The 20,501-nt window shown below is 39.4% G+C and overlaps 1 protein-coding gene across 2 annotated transcripts in view; it reads right to left on the bottom strand.

Annotated features, from left to right (window-relative positions):
* Window positions 1–3,771: 3,771 nt before the first annotated feature.
* APPL2 (adaptor protein, phosphotyrosine interacting with PH domain and leucine zipper 2) overlaps window positions 3,772–20,501 on the bottom strand; it is a 64,634-nt gene continuing 47,904 nt past the window's right edge. The window contains exons 17-21 of one of the 2 annotated variants that reach the window (XM_003929639.4): window positions 19,490–19,664; window positions 8,782–8,818; window positions 8,437–8,577; window positions 7,014–7,061; window positions 3,772–4,893 (exon numbers count right to left, since the gene is read on the bottom strand). In XM_003929639.4, coding sequence (XP_003929688.1) covers window positions 4,759–4,893; window positions 7,014–7,061; window positions 8,437–8,577; window positions 8,782–8,818; window positions 19,490–19,664 — 536 coding nt within the window. In that variant the 3' untranslated portion in view covers window positions 3,772–4,758. The remainder of the gene's footprint in view (window positions 4,894–7,013; window positions 7,062–8,436; window positions 8,578–8,781; window positions 8,819–19,489; window positions 19,665–20,501) is intronic. The other variant, XM_010340242.3, reaches the window with a different exon arrangement.

The raw sequence follows: 20,501 nt of genomic DNA, 5'->3' as shown, positions 1-20,501 counted from the left end.
CCTTCCCCTGGATGTTTATGTTCAAAATTGAATGTCTTAAACCAATAGTTTTTAATATTAACCTTTTTGGGGTCCCCCTTAATTGAATGAAATGTATGGAATCTTTTTTTTTAAATGAATGCATATAGGTAAAAAACTAAGTATAAAATTGGCTTCCAGTCAATGTATTTCAGGTGAAAGAAAGGTGTGTTCTTTCCTTTATACATTTTTAATCTTTCCAGAGCTTTTGTCCAATAAAAAGAACCAATATGAAGTTTTTTAAATCCTAATCCTGGAAAGGGATTTTCAGTATGCAGTGTTTAATGTTAGTAATAACTATAGTGATATTTGCAAACATGAGTTGAATTAAAGCAATACAGTAGTCTCCCCTTATATGTGGGTTTTACTCTCTAGTTTCAGTTACCTGTGGTCACCTGTGGTCTGAAAATATTAAATGGAAAATTCCAGAAACAGTAAATTTCAACTTCTGTGTTATTCTGGATAGCATGATGAAATCTCATGCTGTCCTGCTCCATCCTGCCTGGGATGTATGTCATCCCTTTGTCCAGCATCTTCATGCTGTATGTGCCACCTGTTCATGAATCACTTGGTAGCTAGGTTGTCAAATCAATAGTGTCTGTCTTCAAGTAAGCCTTATTTTACTTAATGGCCCCAAAGTACAGGAATAGTGATGCTAGCAATTCAGATATGCTGTAAGAGAAGCCTTAAAGTGCATCCTTCAAGTGAAAACATGAAAGTTCTCAATAAGCAAAGAAAAAAAAAATACTATGTGGAGTTACTTAGATCTGTGGTAAGAATGAATCTTCTATCAGTGACATAGGTGACTGTTTGTTACAGTTCTTTTTCATCACTAGTTATTGTTAATCTCTTACTGTACCTAACTTATGAACTTTATCACAGGTACCTGTATATAGGAAAAAGCATAGTATATATATAGTTAGATAGTATCTGCAGTTTCAGGCATGCACTGGGGGTCTTGGTCTATCCCTCTTAGATAGCAAGGACTACAGTAATCACAGAATCCTCAAAGTATTACACTGGAGACACAATATAACCTTCTTAAATGCTACACTGCAGAAATCACTCTTGGTAGAGTCTGATTGCTGTTCCTTTTTTCTTCTGAGGCAGTAAATTTGTAAGATTGTGGGAAAAGTGAGAAAATATTGCATACTTCATGTTACTCTTTTATGCTGAGTCTGCTAAATGTAAAAGGAAGGCTTTAATTGATTCTAATAATAGTAATGGGATTTTCTTTCCAGCTTCACATTGCAGATGTTTCAGAAGATGGTATTCCTTTTTTTTTTTTTAAGAGAAGTTCTAATGCCACATATTTTTAACAAAGGTTTTTCTAGATGTTAGGAATACTTTAATAGGCTGTCAAAGATTTGAAGTTTGAAAAGGGAATCCAGAAAAAATGAAAATCTGTAGAGATTAAGCAAAGGCAATAAACCCAGAGATGGTGACAGCAAAGTTAGAGTTCAGTTTATAATACAAGTCAGTATATATATAGTTTATAAGAAAAGTTGGGCAATTAAGTGTTTCCTTTTCAGTAGTTTGGCTCCTCTTTACCACTGTTTACCTGGTACTTCCATTTCCCATTAGTGGAGATATACTCAGGAATGTAGATGAAATTTATTCAGTTGATGCAGATTTGATAACATAATTCTTGGATTATCTCTAAGGAATATAAATACATTCTGTAGGTAAGAGCGGCATGTAGCCACACATTCTTTAATAATGTCCTCATTTGATGGGGGAAGGAGTAAACTTGTATACCTGGAAGCACCTGTCTATATCCAATTACTATTAAAGTATTTAATCTTTTCAGAATCTGTACAAAAGGTAGCAAAGTATTAAGAATATTATACTTTGGGTTGGTTCTGCTACTGAATAAATCGTCAAAACTTAAATGTATTGAGAAACATTTAGAGATTGCTTTGTATCTGGTTGTCTCTTGAGGTCACCTATATATAGCAGAGAGTGGTTAGAAGCATAGACTCTGGAGCCAGACCAATTTGAATCCTGATTTCCTGCTTAGGAACAGATTCCTTAGTATCTCTGTGCTTCATTTCCTTGAGCAAAAGATGGGATGGTAATGACAGTATGCAGCTCATAGGTTGTTTGAGGATTTAGTTAATTTGTGTAAAGCACTTTATATATTAGGGAACAGTAAATATTAGCTGCTATTGTATATAACTACTATAAACATTAGCTATTACTGAATTACTTATTTGTACTCTCATAGGTAAAAATACACTTGGCATATAAGCATTAGGTGTTATTACTCTTTTAGGTGGAAAGATTGAAAATGAAAATACAGTCTGTGTTTGACTTTAAGTGGGTCTCTAAAGAACTATTCTTGTTAAGTGGCTCAGGTAGATGTAGACAATGTGAGGAAGGCTACCGCGTCAGTTAAGAACACTTTAGAAGCTCCTGCAGTTTCTGCCTGAGGAAAGCACATGGGGGTTTGGTGGTAACCTTTCTCTTGCTCTTCCCTTGTTTTATAGCTGATTGTATTTTCCTAAATATTGACAATATGGTTGTGTTTCAGTTTTTAAACTAAATATAAATGGGATCTTATTATATGCTTTTATGACCTTTTCAGTATTATTTTTAAAGTTCAACAACAGTGATGCATATGACTGTAGTTTAGCATTTCGTTACATGAATACAGCTATCTTCTGTTGATGACATCTGGGTTATTTTCACATTTGGAATATTGTAAACAGCAATGCTGCAATCATTATTGAACATGTCCCTGGGTCCATGTGTTTAGAGAGTTTCTCTAGGCTGTGTACCCAAAGTAAAACTGCTAGGTAGTAGGGCAGGTGCACTTTTAGGTGTACTACACAGAATGCCAAACTGTTGCTTCATCTCAGCAGCAGATGAGATTCCCCATCGTTTCATTTCTATCACAGCTGAATTTTTGCAATCCGGTGAATATAAAATGTCTCTGTGGCTTTAAGTTGTACTTTTCTGATTACTTTAAGGAGTCTGTTTCTGTTTATGAGCCCTTTTTATTTTTTAATGTATGAAATGCCTTCATGACTTTTTTTTTCAACTTATCTTTCTACTTGTAGGAGTATTTTATATATTCTGGATGCTAATTTTTTGTTGGTCTTGTGTGTTTGCTAGTTTCTTTGATTTTGCTGTGTGTTTTCATTCTCTGTGGTGGTTTTTGATGAAGTTAGTTTTAATGGACTGAATTTCAGTCTTTTTATGTTTCCTTAATGTGTGTGCTTTGTGTCTTATTTAAGCCATGCAGTCTTAATAGTGTTTGTTTTCAAACTAATAATTGTTTAGGGTTTGAGATTGCTACCCCTCTCCCAAAAAAGTCTAAGTAAGAAAAAAAAAAGTTCAGGGAACTGTGGTTCTTGCAGTCTATAAGAGAACCAGTGGACCTGAAGCAGTTATGTCATACAAATTTATAAGGCATTAGTGAACAATTAATAATTTTATGGTACATAATCTGATACTGGCTTAGACTGGCTTACTGTGTCTTTTATGGTGTATACATTTCAAATGGATCCTATGATGTTAGCTTTGGATTGCAAAAGTTTTATTAATCCACCATTTAAAAGGCAACACCTTTAAAAATTTTGGCAATGGGAACACAAATTCTACTCATGTTGACTAGAAGTATTTTTTGATACTATATCCCTTCTGTAATTTCATTATGCCCTAGTTTTTCGGAAATTAAATGTTAGAGCTATAGAACTGACTTTAGTTTTTGTCCAGAGATGTTCTAGAAAATAACCACAACAAGCAAAAGAAAGAAACAGAATAATTTTTATTGCTAGGTTAATTTATTACAAAGATAATAGTCTGTTGAACTTAGTTACCGTTAAACACACTGTACCGATTCAAAATCATTATACTTATTTCATAGGGAGGCGGGATAGGGGAGTGGGCTGGGTTCCAGGAGACAGAAGTATCAGGGTGGAAATAGGAACTTTATACCAAGCCCCATGACCAGCTGGGCTTCAAGTGAGTTTTAAAATTAATTGGTCCCTTCCTTGAGGAGGGTCTGGCTCAGAAATAGGAACTGGTAGAGCTACACCCTGTTGACAGTGACCTACCACTGAAAATACCTAGGAGGACCTTAAACAAACTTCTGAGTGCTGGTTCAGTAAGGCTCCACTGTAAAATCAAACGTCTTCAGTGGTATTCGTCTTTTTATTGCATGATGTCTGGAACAGTTACTGAAACTAGACCTGCATCTCACATCTCTACTAGTGCTTGGGCCTCAAAGCAGTGCTCATCCCCTAACTGCACAAAGAAATGCTATTACGTCCAATTACAGGATAAGCTGGATTATAAATACACAATTTTCAGAAAGACAGGCACTTAAAGCTCATTAAGTAAAATACAAAAATAGATTACATTAATAGGAAATACTTAGTGTTCCTCAAATTGTAAATCTAGGTTTTTGCCATTTTTAAAAAAGGATACTAGAATGAACAATGCATTTTTCAAACTTTTGTTCTGAGCACTGAACAATCTAAGAAATCTTAGTACAATCTAAGAAAAAGACTTACCACAAAGCACCTAAAGTAACATTTGTAGATGGGTGGGAACGCTGTCAACCATTTCTCAGCTTCCCTCCCAAGTCTCAGTATCAAGGCATCAAGAGTACATTCCACAAACGACTGTCCACATTCCGAAATCAGGTCAGTGTGCCTATATGTCAGAGAAGTTGAAAACCCTTAGGAGGTAGCTCTCCTTCCTGTTTGCTCTTCCCCCATAGGCGCAAGTGAGTTATGCTTCAGATTCTGCGCCTCTATGTTCACTTGGATTTCCATCATTGTCATCTGGTTGATTGTTTAACAGGACATATTTGCCATCATTGGTTAGTGGTATGGACAGCATTAATTGAGCCAGTGCTTCTGGATCCTGAAGTTATGAGAGTTTAAGAGGGAAAAAAGAAAAAGCTTAAGATGCAATTTAAACCCCTTTGGCCTGGCTTTCAACATGTTCTGTAATCTAGTCTCATTCCTCTTGACCAGGCGTCCGCAAACTTTTTACACAGGGGGCCAGTTCACTGTCCCTCAGACCATTGGAGGGCTGCCACATACTGTGCTTCTCTCACTGACCACCAATGAAAGAGCTGTCCCTTCCTGAAGTGCGGCGGGGAGCCGGATAAATGGCCTCAGGGGACTGCATGCGGCCCACGGCCCAGGCCGTAGTTTGGGGACGCCTGCTCTTGACTCTTGTGTATGTGTGCCTTCAGCTGAGTCTCCTTGCTTCTCTAACTCAGGTATGTCACTTCTAGAATCTAGACTGTTTTCCTTTGAGCCAAAATATTGTTTACATAGTCAATTCATACCATCTTCCCAAAGATTCCATGGAGGAATTTCCTTCACAAAACTTTTGTCTTCTGTATCTTTAAACTCCTTTCTTTTCTCGTTTAATCTATACCAAAAGTTGGCAAACTGTGGTCATTTGGCTGTCCACTTGTTTTTTATTGGAAAATAGCTGTGCCCATTTATTTACATAGTGTTCAGGCTCCTTTTTTTTTGCAGGGGAGGGGGATGGGGGAGACAGTCTCGTTCTGCCGCCCTGGCTGGACTGCAGTGCTGTGATCTCAGCTCACTGCAACTTTTGCCTCCCAGGTTTAAACAATTCTCATGCCTCAGCCTCCTGAGTAGCTTGGACTACAGGTGCATGCCACCATGCCTGGCTAATTTTTGTCTTTTTAGTAGAGATGGGGTTTCACCATGTTGGCCAGGCTGGTCTTGAACTCCTGACATCAGGTGATCCTCCTGCCTCTCTTGATCTCTTGATCTCTTGACCTTGTGATCCACCCGCCTCTGCCTCCCAAAGTGCTGGGATTACAGGTATAAGCCACCACACCTGGCCTACTTTTGTTTTATAATAGCAGAGCTGAATTTGTTGCAGCGAACATAGCCAAAAACATAAAGGCCAATTCTAGAATAAGTTTGCCAACTTTTGACCTATACCATTAAATATTGGCTTGCAATGCTTGCTGCTATTTCATGTATGTGACCTTAGTCCTTAAGACTTCCTGAGCCCTCCAACAGTCTACACTAATATGGTAGCTATTAACTACATGTTACTATGTAAATTTGAGTTAAAATTAAATTTAAGGCCGGGCACGGTGGCTCAAGCCTGTAATCCCAGCACTTTGGGAGGCAGAGGCGGGTGGATCACAAGGTCAAGAGATCAAGACCATCCTGGTCAACATGGTGAAACCCCGTCTCTACTAAAAATACAAAAAATTATCTGGGCATGGTGGTGCGTGCCTGTAATCCCAGCTATTCAGGAGGCTGAGGCAGGAGAATTGCCTGAACTCAGGAGGCGGAGGTTGAGGTGAGCCGAGATCGCGCCACTGCACTCCAGCCTGGGTAACAAGAGCGAAACTCTGTCTCAAAAAAAAAATTAAATTTAAAAATCCCGTTCAAGTCACACTAGCCACATTCAATCTGCATATTAAACTGTGCAGATATTAATCATTTCTATTATTGCATAAAGTTCTGTACACTGCTGAACTAGAAGCCCCCTGGGGGCAGGGACTATATCTTTCTTGTTCACTACTGTAATTTCAGGGCTTTTCTTACACAAACTAGGCTCTCAGAAATTTGCTGAATGAACAAAAGATCAGAAGCTGCTGAAAGACAGGGAGGTCTTAACAGCCCCCAAGTGATGTCTGTCAATGCTATGGGGCCTGTGATCATACTCTGAGGAGCAAGGCTTTAGAGCTTATGGTGAGTACTTATCATCTTAATCTGAAAGGAAGGAAATCTAGCCAACTAGTTAATAAGCAAGAAAACAGATAAGCAGGGGCTCCAGCAGTGATAAGAAGTCCTCATGTGTTACCAGTGAACATGGAACCAGTTGATCAAAAATGTCTGGTGGTTAGAATACTTAAAAGGAAATCCCAAAGTTGGCCACACTTGCCAGTGAACATCACCTTTCTTTTTGAAAAGACTCTTAGTATGTGTACACAGATGTATTTTAAGTAGCTACTAAACCAGCACCAGAATGCATCTTACCTTTTGAACCTCAATAATTTCTTTTCCCAAATTAATAGCATAACATATCTGCAAAAGAGAAAGTGGTGATTGGCAAAGGTAGAAAAGGATAAAATTTTAGAACAAATGTGATTTGGGAGTACAGCGAGGTCACTGTACTCACACGGGAAACACAGGACCTGGCTGCAGGAGGCCCATCACGTAGGGCCCAGGCATTTTCGTCCCAAATGTCCTGACCTCTGTTGCCAATTTATGCCATACAAAAAATATTCCAGGTAAGTGAAACTTAGGTAATTCCAGTGTTTAAAATTCTTAATGGGAATTTTTTTTTCTCTCTTAAATGTATTTAGCCACTACACGTTCATATCCACAGTGGCAAACAGATAACTTACTGAAATAAGAATTTGACAAAATTTTTTTTTGAGACGGAGTCTTGCTCTGTTGCCAGGCTGGAATGCAGTGGCGCGATCTCGGCTCACTGCAACCTCTGACTCCCTGGTTCAAGTGATTCTCCTGCCTCGGCCTACTGAGTAGCTGGGAATACAGGCACGTGCCACCACAGCCAGCTAATTTTTGTATTTTTAGTAGAGACAGGGCTTCACCATATTGGCCAGGACGGTCTCAAATCTCCTGACCTCAAATTCTAAGTTATACATATAGTCAAAAGTTTTTCATACTAAACAAACAGCTTATCTGTACTTTTCTGGTATCTCCTTCCTTGGTTTGCTCCCTGAGACTAAATTATTCTCTATTGTAGCTTTTGCCTTAATTTTTTTTTTTTTAAAAGAACAAATTTGAGGGGAACTGCTTTCAACATTTCCTTATATCCTGACTAAATAGTATGTCTTCCCATTACAGTTCTTCCTCATTCACCCTATTCTGTTTGGTAGGTATTTTCCACAGAGAAATTTCAATCGAGTTAGTTTTCTTTCAGTGGGGCCTTCTTAGGAGGTATTATCTGAACTCCTGGATGGAGACATGCAGAATAATCAACCAAAGAGCCAAGGCTGTAATGCCAGAAGACTTTTTAAAAATGGACTTTTTTTTTTTTTTTTTGAGAAGGAGTTTCGCTCTTGTTACCCAGGCTGGAGTGCAATGGCGCGATCTCGGCTCACCGCAACCTCCGCCTCCTGGGCTCAGGCAATTCTCCTGCCTCAGCCTCCTAAGTAGCTGGGATTACAGGCATGTGCCACCACGCCCAGCTAGTTTTTGTATTTTTAGTAGAGACGGGGTTTCACCATGTTGACCAGGATGGTCTCGATCTCTCGACCTCGTGATCCACCCGCCTCGGCCTCCCAAAGTGCTGGGATTACAGGCTTGAGCCACCGCGCCCGGCCAAAAAATGGACTTATTTTTACTCGAAGAATGTTAAGTTGCTGGCCTAAAGGAATAATAAAAATAAAATGGACTTGTTTGGACTGAGATATCTTCACATGAAAAAGACCTTTTCGCCTTCTGAGTTGCTTTCGAAAATGTATGTACTCAGAGATTCTTCTCCGGTGGATTCAGGAACACGGATGACAAAACCAACCAGTCTCTTGTTTTCTTGATGAGCAGCAAACTGTGTGACACTGGTAAGTTCAAACTGGAAGAAAAAAAGGCAACAGATCATACAACTATTAGAATTAAAAACTGACAAGGTTACTCTCTGGAAAAGTCATGAGAAAAAGTATTCCATTAGTAGAAGATCTTTATTAAATGCCTAGGCTGTGTTTAAGGTAGATACAAAGGTGAATTAAGGAATTATTGAATTAAGGTTCACTAACGTGAACCTGAATGAGGTACTTACATTGGCTCTTGATACTTGAGTCTGAGGATCTATCAACCTGAAATTTTAAAAGATACATCATATCACAAATATTGGATTAATATTCCTAGAAGCATTTGTAGAAGTCCAGAATAACATAACACAAATTCCCCCAAATAAGATAGAGAGATAAAGCCTGATTGAGGGTGAGGCGAGACAGCTCTGTGTGACCACATGTCCTCTTTTCTGCCTTTATGGAACCTGTGTAGCTAAAGCTCAGGGTATCTATAATGAAAGATTATATAGCAAGTGGAATATTTAACTTAACGGGATTCTGGAACTTACCCAAAAAGGCAGCATTATAATTCTGAATAGATCTGCTATATAATATGGATTATATTCTGTACAGCCTCTCAATAAACATCCATTGGCTGCTTTAATGTCGCTGAAGTGCTAGATCAACTTAGTCCAAATTTAACATTCTTAAAAAGGTGGGGTAGGGGTGAGAGAATAGTGAAGGGATTTTGACAAAAGTCTTTCAGTTTGGGTATAAGAGGAATAATGTTTAAGAAGGTATTCCAGAATATGTATTTTTATTTTTTACTATTTAAGACAGTCCTGCTCTGTCACACAGGCCAGGGTGCAGCGGCACGATCTTGGCTCATTGCAACCTCCGTCTCCTGGGTTCAAGCGATTCTCTTGCCTCAGGCCTCCAGAGTAGCTGGGATTACAGGTGTGCACCACCACACCCAGCTAATTTTATATTTTTAGTAGAGATGGGGTTTCCCCATGTTGACCAGGCTGATCTCGAACTCCTGACCATAGGTTATGTTCCTGCCTCAGCCTCCCAAGGTGTTGGGATTACAGGCGTGAGCCCCCATGTCCGGCCTTCAGAATACATTTAACAGTATTTTAAGCATCAAATCTAATAATCCGGTTGATATATCCTAAAAAACTGAGAGAATGTATTGCTATTTTAGATATGTAGACATAAATTTCTACTGTATTGTACTTGTGTTGGAAGAATTAACATGGAATTATATGTTTAAATTATTACTACACATTTTATAGGTGAGAGCAAAAATATATTGTTTGTGGAAAAAAGGTTATAACTCCATTTATATGTTAAATGTCCAGAACAGGCAAATCTATAATGATGGGAATTTTAGGGGTTAGTGGTTGCCTAGGGCCGGGTGGGTTGCAAGGGGATAGTGGGTATTTTTTCTGAGGTGATGAGAATTCTAAAAATGATTGTGGTGATGGTTGCCCAACTCTGAATATACTCGAAACCACAGAATTGTACATTTAAATTGTATGATACATGAATTACATCTCAGTAAAACTGTTACCCTCCCCTCCCCAAAAGGCTACAGTTTGAAATATGTTTGTATTTTAATACAGTTTGTATTAAAGCATAAGATTTACAATCAACAAACTCGAGGTGAGTTCTACCCTGGCTCCTTACCTCATCTTGTGTAACTCACTTGGACTTCTCACAACTGGTTCATCTGTAAAACTGGTAAGAACCCCCACTTCCAAGAGGTGGTTATGACAGTTAATGAGAAATGTGTATAGGAATTTAAGTAGACAAAGCTTAAGAAATGTTACTTTATGTCCCTATTAATGGGTATGAATTTGATAGTTTTTTGAATATAGATCATAAAGTTTCCCTCAAGTTGGAAAAACTTTCATAGGTATTTTGTAAAATTCCTTTATAAGTGAAAACTTAACATATGCACATTTTGTGGGTCACTTTCAGAAGTTTACTGTTTAAATGAGGTAACCTAGATTTCTCTTTTTTTCTTTTATTAATATGCTTTAAGTTCTGGGATACATGTGCAGAACATGCAGGTTTGTTACATAGGTATACACGTGATGGGTGGTTTCTACACCCATCAACCTGTTATCTACATTAGGTATTTCTCTTAATGCTATCCCTCCTAGTGCGCCCCCACCCATGGTCTGTGATGCTCCCCTCCCTGTGCCCATATGTACTCATTGTTCAACTCCTACTTATGAGTGAGAACATGTGGTGTTTGGTTTTCTGTTCCTGTGTCAGTTTGCTAAGACTGATGGTTTCCAGCTTCATCCATGTTCCTGTAAAGGACATGAACTCATTCTTTTTTATGGCTGCATAGGATACCATAGTGTATTTATGCCACATTCTCTTTATCCAATCTCTCAAATGATGGGTATTTGGGTTGGTTCCAAGTCTTTGCTATTGTGAATAGTGCTGCAATAAACATACACGTGATTTTGTCTTTATAGTAGAATGATTTATAATCCTTTGGGTATATACCCAGTAATGGGATTGCTGGGTCAAAGGGTATTTCTAGTTCTGGATCCTTAAGGAATCGCCACACTGTCTTCCACAATGATTGAGCTAATTTACACTCCCAGCAACAGTGTAAAAGCAGTCCTATTTCTCCACATCCTCTCTAGCAGCTGTTGTTTCCTGACTTTTTAATGATCACCATTCTAACTGGTGGGAGATGGTATCTCATTGTGGTTTTGATTTGCATTTCTCTAATGACCAGTGATGATGAGCTTTTTTTCATATGTATGTTGGCTGCATAAATGTCTTCTTTTGAAAAGTGTCGGGGTTGTTTTTTTCTTGTAAATTCAAGTTCCTTATAGATTCTCGATATTAGCCCTTTGTCAGATGGATAGATTACAAAAATTTTCTCCCATTCTGTAGGTTCCCTGTTCACTTTGATGACAGTTTCTTTTGCTGTGCAGAAGCTCTTTAGTTTTTTAGGTCTTTAATCCATCTTGAGTTAATTTTTGTATAAGGTTTGTAAGGAAGGGGTCCAGTTTCAGTTTTCTGCATATGGCTGGCCAGTTTTCCCAACACCAGTTATTAGATAGGGAGTCCTTTCACCATTGCTTGCTTTTGTCAGGTCTGTCAAAGATCAGATGGTTGTAGATGTGTGGTGATATTTCTGAGGCCTCTGTTCTGTTCCACTGGTCTACAGATCTGTTTTGGTACCAGTATCATGCTGTTTTGGTTACTGTAGCCTTGTAGTATAGTTTGAAGTCAAGTATGATGCCTCCAGCTTTGTTCTATTTGCTTAGGATTGTCCTGGCTGTGTGGGCTCTTTTGTGGTTTTATATGAAATTTAAAGTAGTTTTTCCTAATTCTGTGAAGAAAGTCAATGGTGGCTTGATGGGGAGAGCACTGAATCTATAAATTACTTTGGGCAGTATGGCCATTTTCACAATATTGATTCTTTCTATCCATGAGCATGGAATATTTCTCCATTTGTTTGTATCCTCTTGCTTGAGCAGGGGTTTGTAGTTCTCTTTGAAGAGGTCCTTCACATCCCTTTTAAGTTGTATTCCTAGGTATTTTATCCTCTTTGTAGCAATTGTGAATGGGAGTCCACTCATGATTTGGCTCTCTGTTATTAGTGTGTAGGAATGCTTGTGATTTGTGCACACTGATTTTGTATCCTGAGACTTTACTGAAGTTGCTTCCCAGCTTAAGGAGTTCTTGTGCTGAGACAATAGAGTCTTCTAAATAGAAAATATGTCATCTGCAAACAGAGATAATTTGACTTCCTCTCTTCCTATTTGAATACCCTTATTTCTTTCTCTTGCCTGATTGCCCTGGCCAAAAATTCCAATACTGTGTTGAATAAGAGTGGTAAGAGAGGGCATTCTTACCTTCTGCCAGTTTTCAATGGGAATGCTTCCGGCTTTTGCCCATTCAAGATGATACTGGCTGTGTGATTGTCATAAATAGCTCTTATTATTTTGAGATATGTTCTATCAATACCTAGTTTATTGAGTGTTTTTAGCATGAAGGGGTGTTAAATTTTATCAGAGGCCTTTTCTGCATCTATTGAGATAATCATGTGGTTTTTTGTCATTGATTCTGTTTATGTGGTGGAGTACGCTTATTGATTTGTGTATGTTGACCCCGCCTTGCATCACAGTAATGATGCCGATTTGATCGTGGTGGATAAGCTTTTTAATGTGCTGCTGGATTTGATTTGCCAATATTTTATTGAGCTTTTTACATTGATGATCATCATGGATATTGACCTGAAATTTTCTTTTTTTTGTTGTCTGCCAGGTTTTGTTATCAGGATGATGCTGGACTCATAAAATGAGTTAGGGAGGTGTCCCTCTTTTTCTATTGTTTGGAATAGTTTTGGAAGGAATGGTACCAGCTCTTTTTTGTACCTCTGGTAGAATTTGGCTGTGAATCCATTTGGTCCTGGGGTGTTTTTTGTGGGTAGGCTATTAATTACTGCCTCAATTTCAGAACTTTGTTATTGGTCTATTCAGGAATTTGACTTCTTCCTAGTTTAATCTTGGGAGGGTGTGTTTGTCCAGGATTTATCCATTCCTTCTAGATTTTCTAGTTTATTTGTGTAGAGGTGTTTATAGTATTCTCTGATGGTAGTTTGTATTTCGGTGGGATCAGTGATGATATCCCCTTCATCATTTTTTATTTTGTCTATTTGATTCTTCTCTTTTCTTTATTAGTCTGGCTAGTGATCTAGTTTGTTAATCTTTTCAAAAAAACCAGCTCCTGGATTCATTAATGTTTTTGAAGGGGTTTTCGTGTCTCTATCTCCTTCAGTTCTGCTCTGATCTTAGTTATTTCTTGTCTTCTGCTAGCTTTTGAACTTGTTTGCTCTTGCTTCTCTAGTTCTTTATTTTTTTTTTTTTTGAGATAGAGTTTCACTCTTGTTGCCCAGGCTGGAGTGCAATGGTGCAATCTCAGCTCACTGTAATCTCTATCTCTTGGGTTCAAGTGATTCTCCTGCTTCAGCCTCCTGAGTAGCTGGGATTACAGGCACCACCAAGCCCAGCTAACTTTTCGTATTTTTAATAGAGATGAGGTTTCATCATGTTCGCCAGGCTGGTCTTGAATTCCTGACCTGAGGTGATCCACCCACCTTGGCCCCGCAAAGTGCTAGCATTACAGGTGTGAGTCACCGCACCCAGCCCTCCAGCTCTTTTAATTGTGATGTTAGGGTGTCATTTTTATATCTTTGCTGCTTTATCCTGTGGGCATTTAGTGTTATAAATTTCCCTCTAAACACTGCTTTAGATGTGTCCCAGAGATTCTGGTATGCTTTGTTCTCGTTGGTTTCAAAGAACTTAATTATTTCTGCCTTAATTTTGTTATTTATCCAGAAGTCATTCAGGAGCAGGTTGTTCAGTTTCCATGTAGTTGTGCGGTTTTGAGTGAGTTTCTTAATCCTGAGTTCTAATTTGATTGCACTGTGGTTTGAGAGACTGTTCGTTATGATTTCCATTCATTTGCATTTGCTGAGGAGTATCTTACTTCCAATTATGTGGTCAGTTTTACAATACGTGCTGTGTGGTGCTGAGAAGAATGTATATTCTGTTTATTTGGGGTGGAGAGTTCTGTAGATGTTCTAATAGGTCCACTTGGTACAGAGCCGAGCTCAAGTCCTCAATACCCTTGTTAATTTTGTCTCGTTGATACGTCTCATAGTGACAGTGGGGTGTTAAAGTCTCTCACTATTACTGTATGAGAGTCTAAGTCTCTTTGCAGGTCTCTTAAGAACTTGCTTTACGAATCTGGATCCTACTATATTGGGTGCATGTATATTTAAGACAGTTAGTTCTTCTTGTTGCAGTGATCCCTTCGCCATTATATAATGCCCTTCTTTGTCTTTTTTTGGTCTTTGTTGGTTTAAAGTCTTTTTTATCAGAGCCTAGGATTGCAACCCTTGCTTTTTTTTTTTTTTTTGGCGGGGGGGGGGGGATTTCCATTTGCCTGGTAAATCTTCCTCTATTCCTTTACTTTGAGACTATATGTGTTTTTGCATGCAAGATGGGTCTTCCGAATACAGCACACTAATGGGTCTTGACTCTTTATCCAGTTTACCAGTCTTTGTCTTTTAATTGGGGCATTTAGCCTGTGTACATTTAAGGTTAATATAGTTATATCTTAATTTGATACTGTCATTATGATGCTAGCTAGTTATTTGCCTATTAGTTGATGCAATTTCTTCATAGTATTGACAGTCTTTACATTTCAGTATGTTTTTTCAGTGGCTGGTACTGGTTTTTCCTTTTCATATTTAGTGCTTCTTTCAGGAGCTCTTGTAAGGCATCCCTGGTCGTGACAAAATTCCTCAGCATTTGCTTGTCCGTGAAGGATTTAATTTCTCCTTCACTTACGAAGCTTAGTTTGGCTGGATATGAAATTCTGGGTTGAAAATTCTTTTATTTAAGAATGTTGGCCTCCACTCTCTTCTGGCTTGTAGGGTTTCTTCAGAGAGCCACTGTTAGTCTGATGGGCTTCCCTTTGTAGGTACACCTGACCTTTCTCTCTGGGTGCCCTTAACCTTTTTTCCTTCATTTCAACCCTGGTGAATCTGATGATTATGTGTCTTGGGGTTGCTTTTCTCGGGGAGTATCTTAGTGGTGCTCTCTGTATTTTTTGAATTTGAATGCTGGCCTGTCCTGCTAGACTGCAGAAGTTCTGCTGGATAATATCCTGAAGAGTGCTTTCCAACTTGATTCCATTCTCCCTGTTACTTTCAGTTACACCAATCAAACATAGGTTTGGTCTTTTCACATAGTCCCATATTTCTTGGAGGGTTTGTTTGTTCCTTTTTATTCTTTTTTCTCTCATCTTGTCTTTACACTTTATTTCATTAAGTTGATCTTCAATCTCTGATGTCCTTTCTTCTGCTTGGCTGATTTGGCTATTGATACTTGTATATGCTTCATGAAGTTCTCATGCTGTGTTTTTCAGCTCCATTAGGTCATTTATGTTCTTCTCTAGACTGGTTATTCTAGTTAGCAATTCTTCTTTTTTTCAAGGTTCTTAGCTTCCTTGCATTGGATTAGAATATGCTCCTTTAGCTCAGAGGAGTTTGTCACCACCCACCTCTCGAAGCCTACTTCTGTCAGTTCGTCAGCCTCATTCTCCATCCAGTTTTGTGCCTTTGCTGGAGAGGAGTTGTGATCATTTGGAGGCGAAGAGGCATTCTGTTAAATTTTAAGCATTTCTGTGCTGGTTTTTCCACATCTTTGTGGATTATCTACCTTATATCTTAGATGCTAATGACCTGTGGATGGGGTTTTGCGTGAGGGTCCTTTTGGTTGATGTTGATGTCACTGCTTTCTGTTTGTTAAGTTTTTCTTCAGTCAAATCCCTGTTCTGCAGGTCTGCTGGAGTTTGCTTGAGGTCCACTCCAGACCCTGTTTGCCTAGGTATCACCAGTGGAAGCTTCAGAACAGCAAAGATTGCTGCCTGCTCCTTCCCCTAGGTGGGACACACACTTGATGCCAGCTGGAGGGGCACACACTTGATGCCAGCTGGAGCTCTTCTGTATGGGTGTCTGTTGACCCCTGCTGGGAGGTGTCACCCAGTCAGGAGGCACAAGGGTCAGGGACCCACTTGAAGTGGATTCCACTTACATACTTTAGCAGAGCTTGAGCGCTGTGCTAGGAGATCTGCTGCTCCCTTCAGAACAGACAGGGACATCAATTTAAGTCCGCTGAAATTCTGCCCCTTCCCCTAGGTGCTCTGTCTGTCCCAGGGAGATGAGAGTTTTATCTATAGGCCCCTGACTGGGGCTGCTGCCTTTCTTTCAGAGATGCCCTGCCCAGAGAGGAGGAATCTAGAGAGGCAGTCTGGTTACAGTGGCTTTGTGGCATTGTGTTAGGCTCAGTACAGTCCAAACTTCCAGGTGGTTTTGTCTATGCTGTGAGGGGAAAACTGCCTACTTAAGCTTCAGTAATGGCAGACACCCCTCAACCCACCAAGCTCAAGCATCCCAGGTCAACTTCAGACTGCTGTGCTGGCAGCAAGAATTTCAAGCCAGTGGATCTTAGCTTGTTGGGCTCTATGGGGGTGGGATATGCTGAGCCAGACCAGCTGGCTCCCAGGCTTCAGCCCCCTTTCCATCTTGCTGGCATTCCAGGCGTCACTGGGGTAGAAAAGAAACTCCTATAGATAACTTGGTTTCTGCCCAAACAGCCACCCAGTTTTGTGTTTGAAACTCAGGGCCCTGGTGGTGTAGGCACCAAGGAAATCTCCTGGTCTGCAGGTTGTGAAGACAGTGGGTAAAGCATAGTTATCTGTGCCGGATAGCACCATCCCTCACTCATAGCTTCCCTTGGCTAGGGGAGGGAGTTCTCCAACCCCTTGTGCTTCTCGGGTGAGGCAAAACCCCACCCTGTTTCTGCTCACCCTGTGTGGGGTGCACTCACTATTTAATCAGTCCCAATGAGATGAGCCAGGTACCTCAGTTGGAAATGCAGAAATCACTGACCTGCCTTGGTCTCACTGGGAGCTGCAGACCAGAGCTGTTCCTATTAGGCCATCTACCCTGGGAATCAATTTCTCTTTTTAAATCTTCTGATTTTCTGTGTGACTTCTATATGGTATCAGAACCTATTCCATTGCAGGGCTATGTTTACTGTGGTGACATATGCATAGCATCAGATTTACCATAAATGATGTTTAGTGTCTTCATAACTTTGTGCAGCCATTACTACTATCTAGTCCCAGGACATTTTCATCATCCCAGAGGAAACTCAATCCCCATTAAGCAGTTACTCATTCCTCTTCCCACCCTCTGGCAATCTCTAGTCTGTCTTCTGTCTCTATGGATTTGCCTATTCTGGATATTTCATATAAACAGAATCCTACAGTATGTTGCCTTTTGTGTCTGGCTTCTTTCACTTAGCACAGTGTTTTCATCATTCATCCCTGTTGTAGCACGTTATCAGTCCTCTGTTCCTTTTTAAGGCCAAACAATAATCCATCATATGTATATACAGATTGAGTATCCTGTGTCTAAAATTGTTTTGGATTTCAGCTTTTTTCCCCCCAGATTTTAGAATATTTGCATGTTTACCAGTATGAGCATCTCAAAACCCAAAATGCTCCAATGAGCATCTCCTTTGAGCATCGTGTTGGCACTGAAAAGGTTTCAGATTTTGAAGCATTTGAGATTTCCAGATTTGGAATGCTCAACTCTATCATATATTGTTGATCCATTCATTTGCTGATGGGCATTTGTATTATTTCCACCTTTTGGATATCATGAAAAGGACTGCTATGAACATTTGTGTATACGTTTTTGTTTGAACACCTGTTTTTAATTCTTTTAGGGAACTACCCAGGAGCCTGCCAAACTATTCTTTCACAGCAGCTGAACCATTTTATATTCTCACCAGCAGGGGGTTCCAGTTTCTTCACATCCTTGCTAGAAGCTTATTTTCCATTAAAAGTGTGTGTGTGTGTGTGTGTGTGTGTGTGTGTGTGTGTGTGTGTGTGTGTGTGTATAACATTGGTGTGGAGTGGCATATCTCGTTTTGGATTTGCTTTGCATTTCCCTAATGACACATAGCAGCTTTTCATGTGCTTATTGGCCATTTGAATATCTATTTCAAGTTCTTGGTCCATTTTTTTAACTGGGTTGTCTTTCTGTTGAATTTTATGAGTTCTTTGTATGGTTCGAGTACTGGATCCATATTAGATAAGATTTGTGAATACTTTCCCCATTCTGCAGCTTGTCTTTTCACTTTGATGCACTGTGGTTTTTCACAGTACTTTTACATATATTTTCCTTTGATCTTTTTGGTGATATTCCATGACTGTTAGGATTATAGGAACCATGAACCCATTTCTGTAAAAGGTCCAGGACATACTGAAGGAAAAGCTTTAAATAAACATAAGGTTTTACTAATAAGAACTTAATTCCCACACAGGTTCATAACAAATAAAAAGGATGGGCTTAATGAACAGAAGCAGCAGCTATATCCTGATCTCTGCCATAGTCCTACTTCCTTTTCTGAAGATAACGTCCATTGAACACTTTTCATGTGCCAGTCAGTTGTAAATGTTTTACATATATTAACACATTTATTCCTCATGATAATACAGGGTGTGAATAGTTGTTTTCATTTTGTAGCTGAAGAAACTGAGGTAGAGGCTAAAACACCTGCTTAAGGTCACACAGCTAAGAAATGCCAAAGCCAGGAATAAACTCAGACATTCTGGCTCAAAAGCAGTGCTGTCCTTTAGAAATATAATGGATGCCTTATACGTAATTGAAGTTTTCCAGCAGCCACATTAAGGGAAAAGTAAAAGATGAAATTAATTTTACTTAATCTACCATATCTAAAATATTACCAGACATGTGACTAACCTAAAAAATTAGTCAGATGGTTTACATTCTAAATCTTAGAAATCTGGTATGTATTTAACCCAGAAAACAAATTTCAATTCAGGCTAGTTATGCTGCAGATGCTACCTGTGGCTACAGTATTGCCCATGTTCATAACCAGGACTTCAGTCCTATCTGAAACTCAGATCATATTACCTGAAACCCAGATCCTGAATCATGTAGGCTTGCTCTCTCTATAATGGCCTAGTTATTTAGGCAGATTTTTAAGCTTTTTCTGTTACTTTTATAAACAGTACTCTCAGAAATGAAAAAACAAAAACCAGAAACCTGTTTTCAAGCTCTGAGATAGAGAGAATAAGTCTAGTGTGATGGCGTCTTTGTGAACAACAGTATTCACTCCCCACGGAATTTTTGGAGATACGAGTTCCTGTCTCTAAAGGAGCGCTTTCCAGGCTATCTTATGTAGAAAGTGGTGGGTACAAAAGCAAGAGCAGTCTCTTCATTTAATCCAATCAAACAAATATTCCAACACTAACACTTCAGATGGATGAATCAGCCCTAAAAGGGGAATTAGCTGAAGCCATAAGAAAGTCTGAACATAAAACTTAATGTACCTCAAAGATTGACTGGTGACCATCAGATGGGATTCTGTCATGCGGAAGATGTTATGAATAGCCCGAGCAGCCAATACTTGTCTCATTGCTTCATAAATCACTTCAGTAGTGCTGTCTGTTTTAACCGCCATTGATCCCAAAAACCGAACTATAAACATCTGCTGCAAAAGAGAATCTGCAAGACAGCATTTTCTCCTCAGGATCTCATTTACTTCCTGCTGCTATTGATCTGCACACCAGTGTCAGATGTGCTGGTTCTGCCTGCTTTCTCTGGAGGACTTTCTACCAAAATTTCTCAATACCATTTTTATAAGCCCAGTATTGCCAAAGCTGCACATTTTCTATTGTCTACATTTTGTCAGTTTGGAACTACTTCATTAGACTAGAAAGGCTCTTCGTCATCTATAAAGTGAGATGACGGTGGTACCAGATGAACATCCTCCTAATGCTGAGACTCTAGGTGACTACACTATACCTTTTCTCTGAAAAAAGTGCTCACTAGACAATAGAAAATTCATTACTGTGGCTCACTGATAAAGTCCTCTTATAGCAGAAAATTTATTTGCAGGATATAAGATCTGATGTTGGGTCTCATGCGGTTCATCACTTCATCACTGAAAGGCAGTGACGTTTGGAAGTCGGCACTGGCTGCTGACGGTGGTGCCGAACTTGACAAAACTGACTCCCAGCCACCTTAACTAGAAGATCAAAGAAGGTTTTTGATTTCTTTCTTGAGACAGGGTCTTACTCTGCTGCCTAGGCTGGAGTACAATGTCATGTTTTTGGCTCACTGCAACCTCCGCCTCCCGGGTTCAAGAGATTCTCATGTCTCAGTCTCCTGAGTAGCTAGGATTACAGACACCCGTCACCACAATTGGCTAATTACTATTTTTTTGTATAGATATGGTCTCACTGTGTTGCCCATGCTGGTCTTGAACTCCTGGGCTCAGGTGATCCACCTGCCTCAGTCTCTAAAAGTGCTGGGATTACAGGCGTGAGCCAGCACATCTAG

The sequence above is a fragment of the Saimiri boliviensis genome, chromosome 7 (genome assembly GCF_048565385.1).
Source record: "Saimiri boliviensis isolate mSaiBol1 chromosome 7, mSaiBol1.pri, whole genome shotgun sequence".
NCBI lineage: Eukaryota > Metazoa > Chordata > Mammalia > Primates > Cebidae > Saimiri > Saimiri boliviensis.
This window is presented reverse-complemented; position numbering and strand designations above follow the sequence as displayed.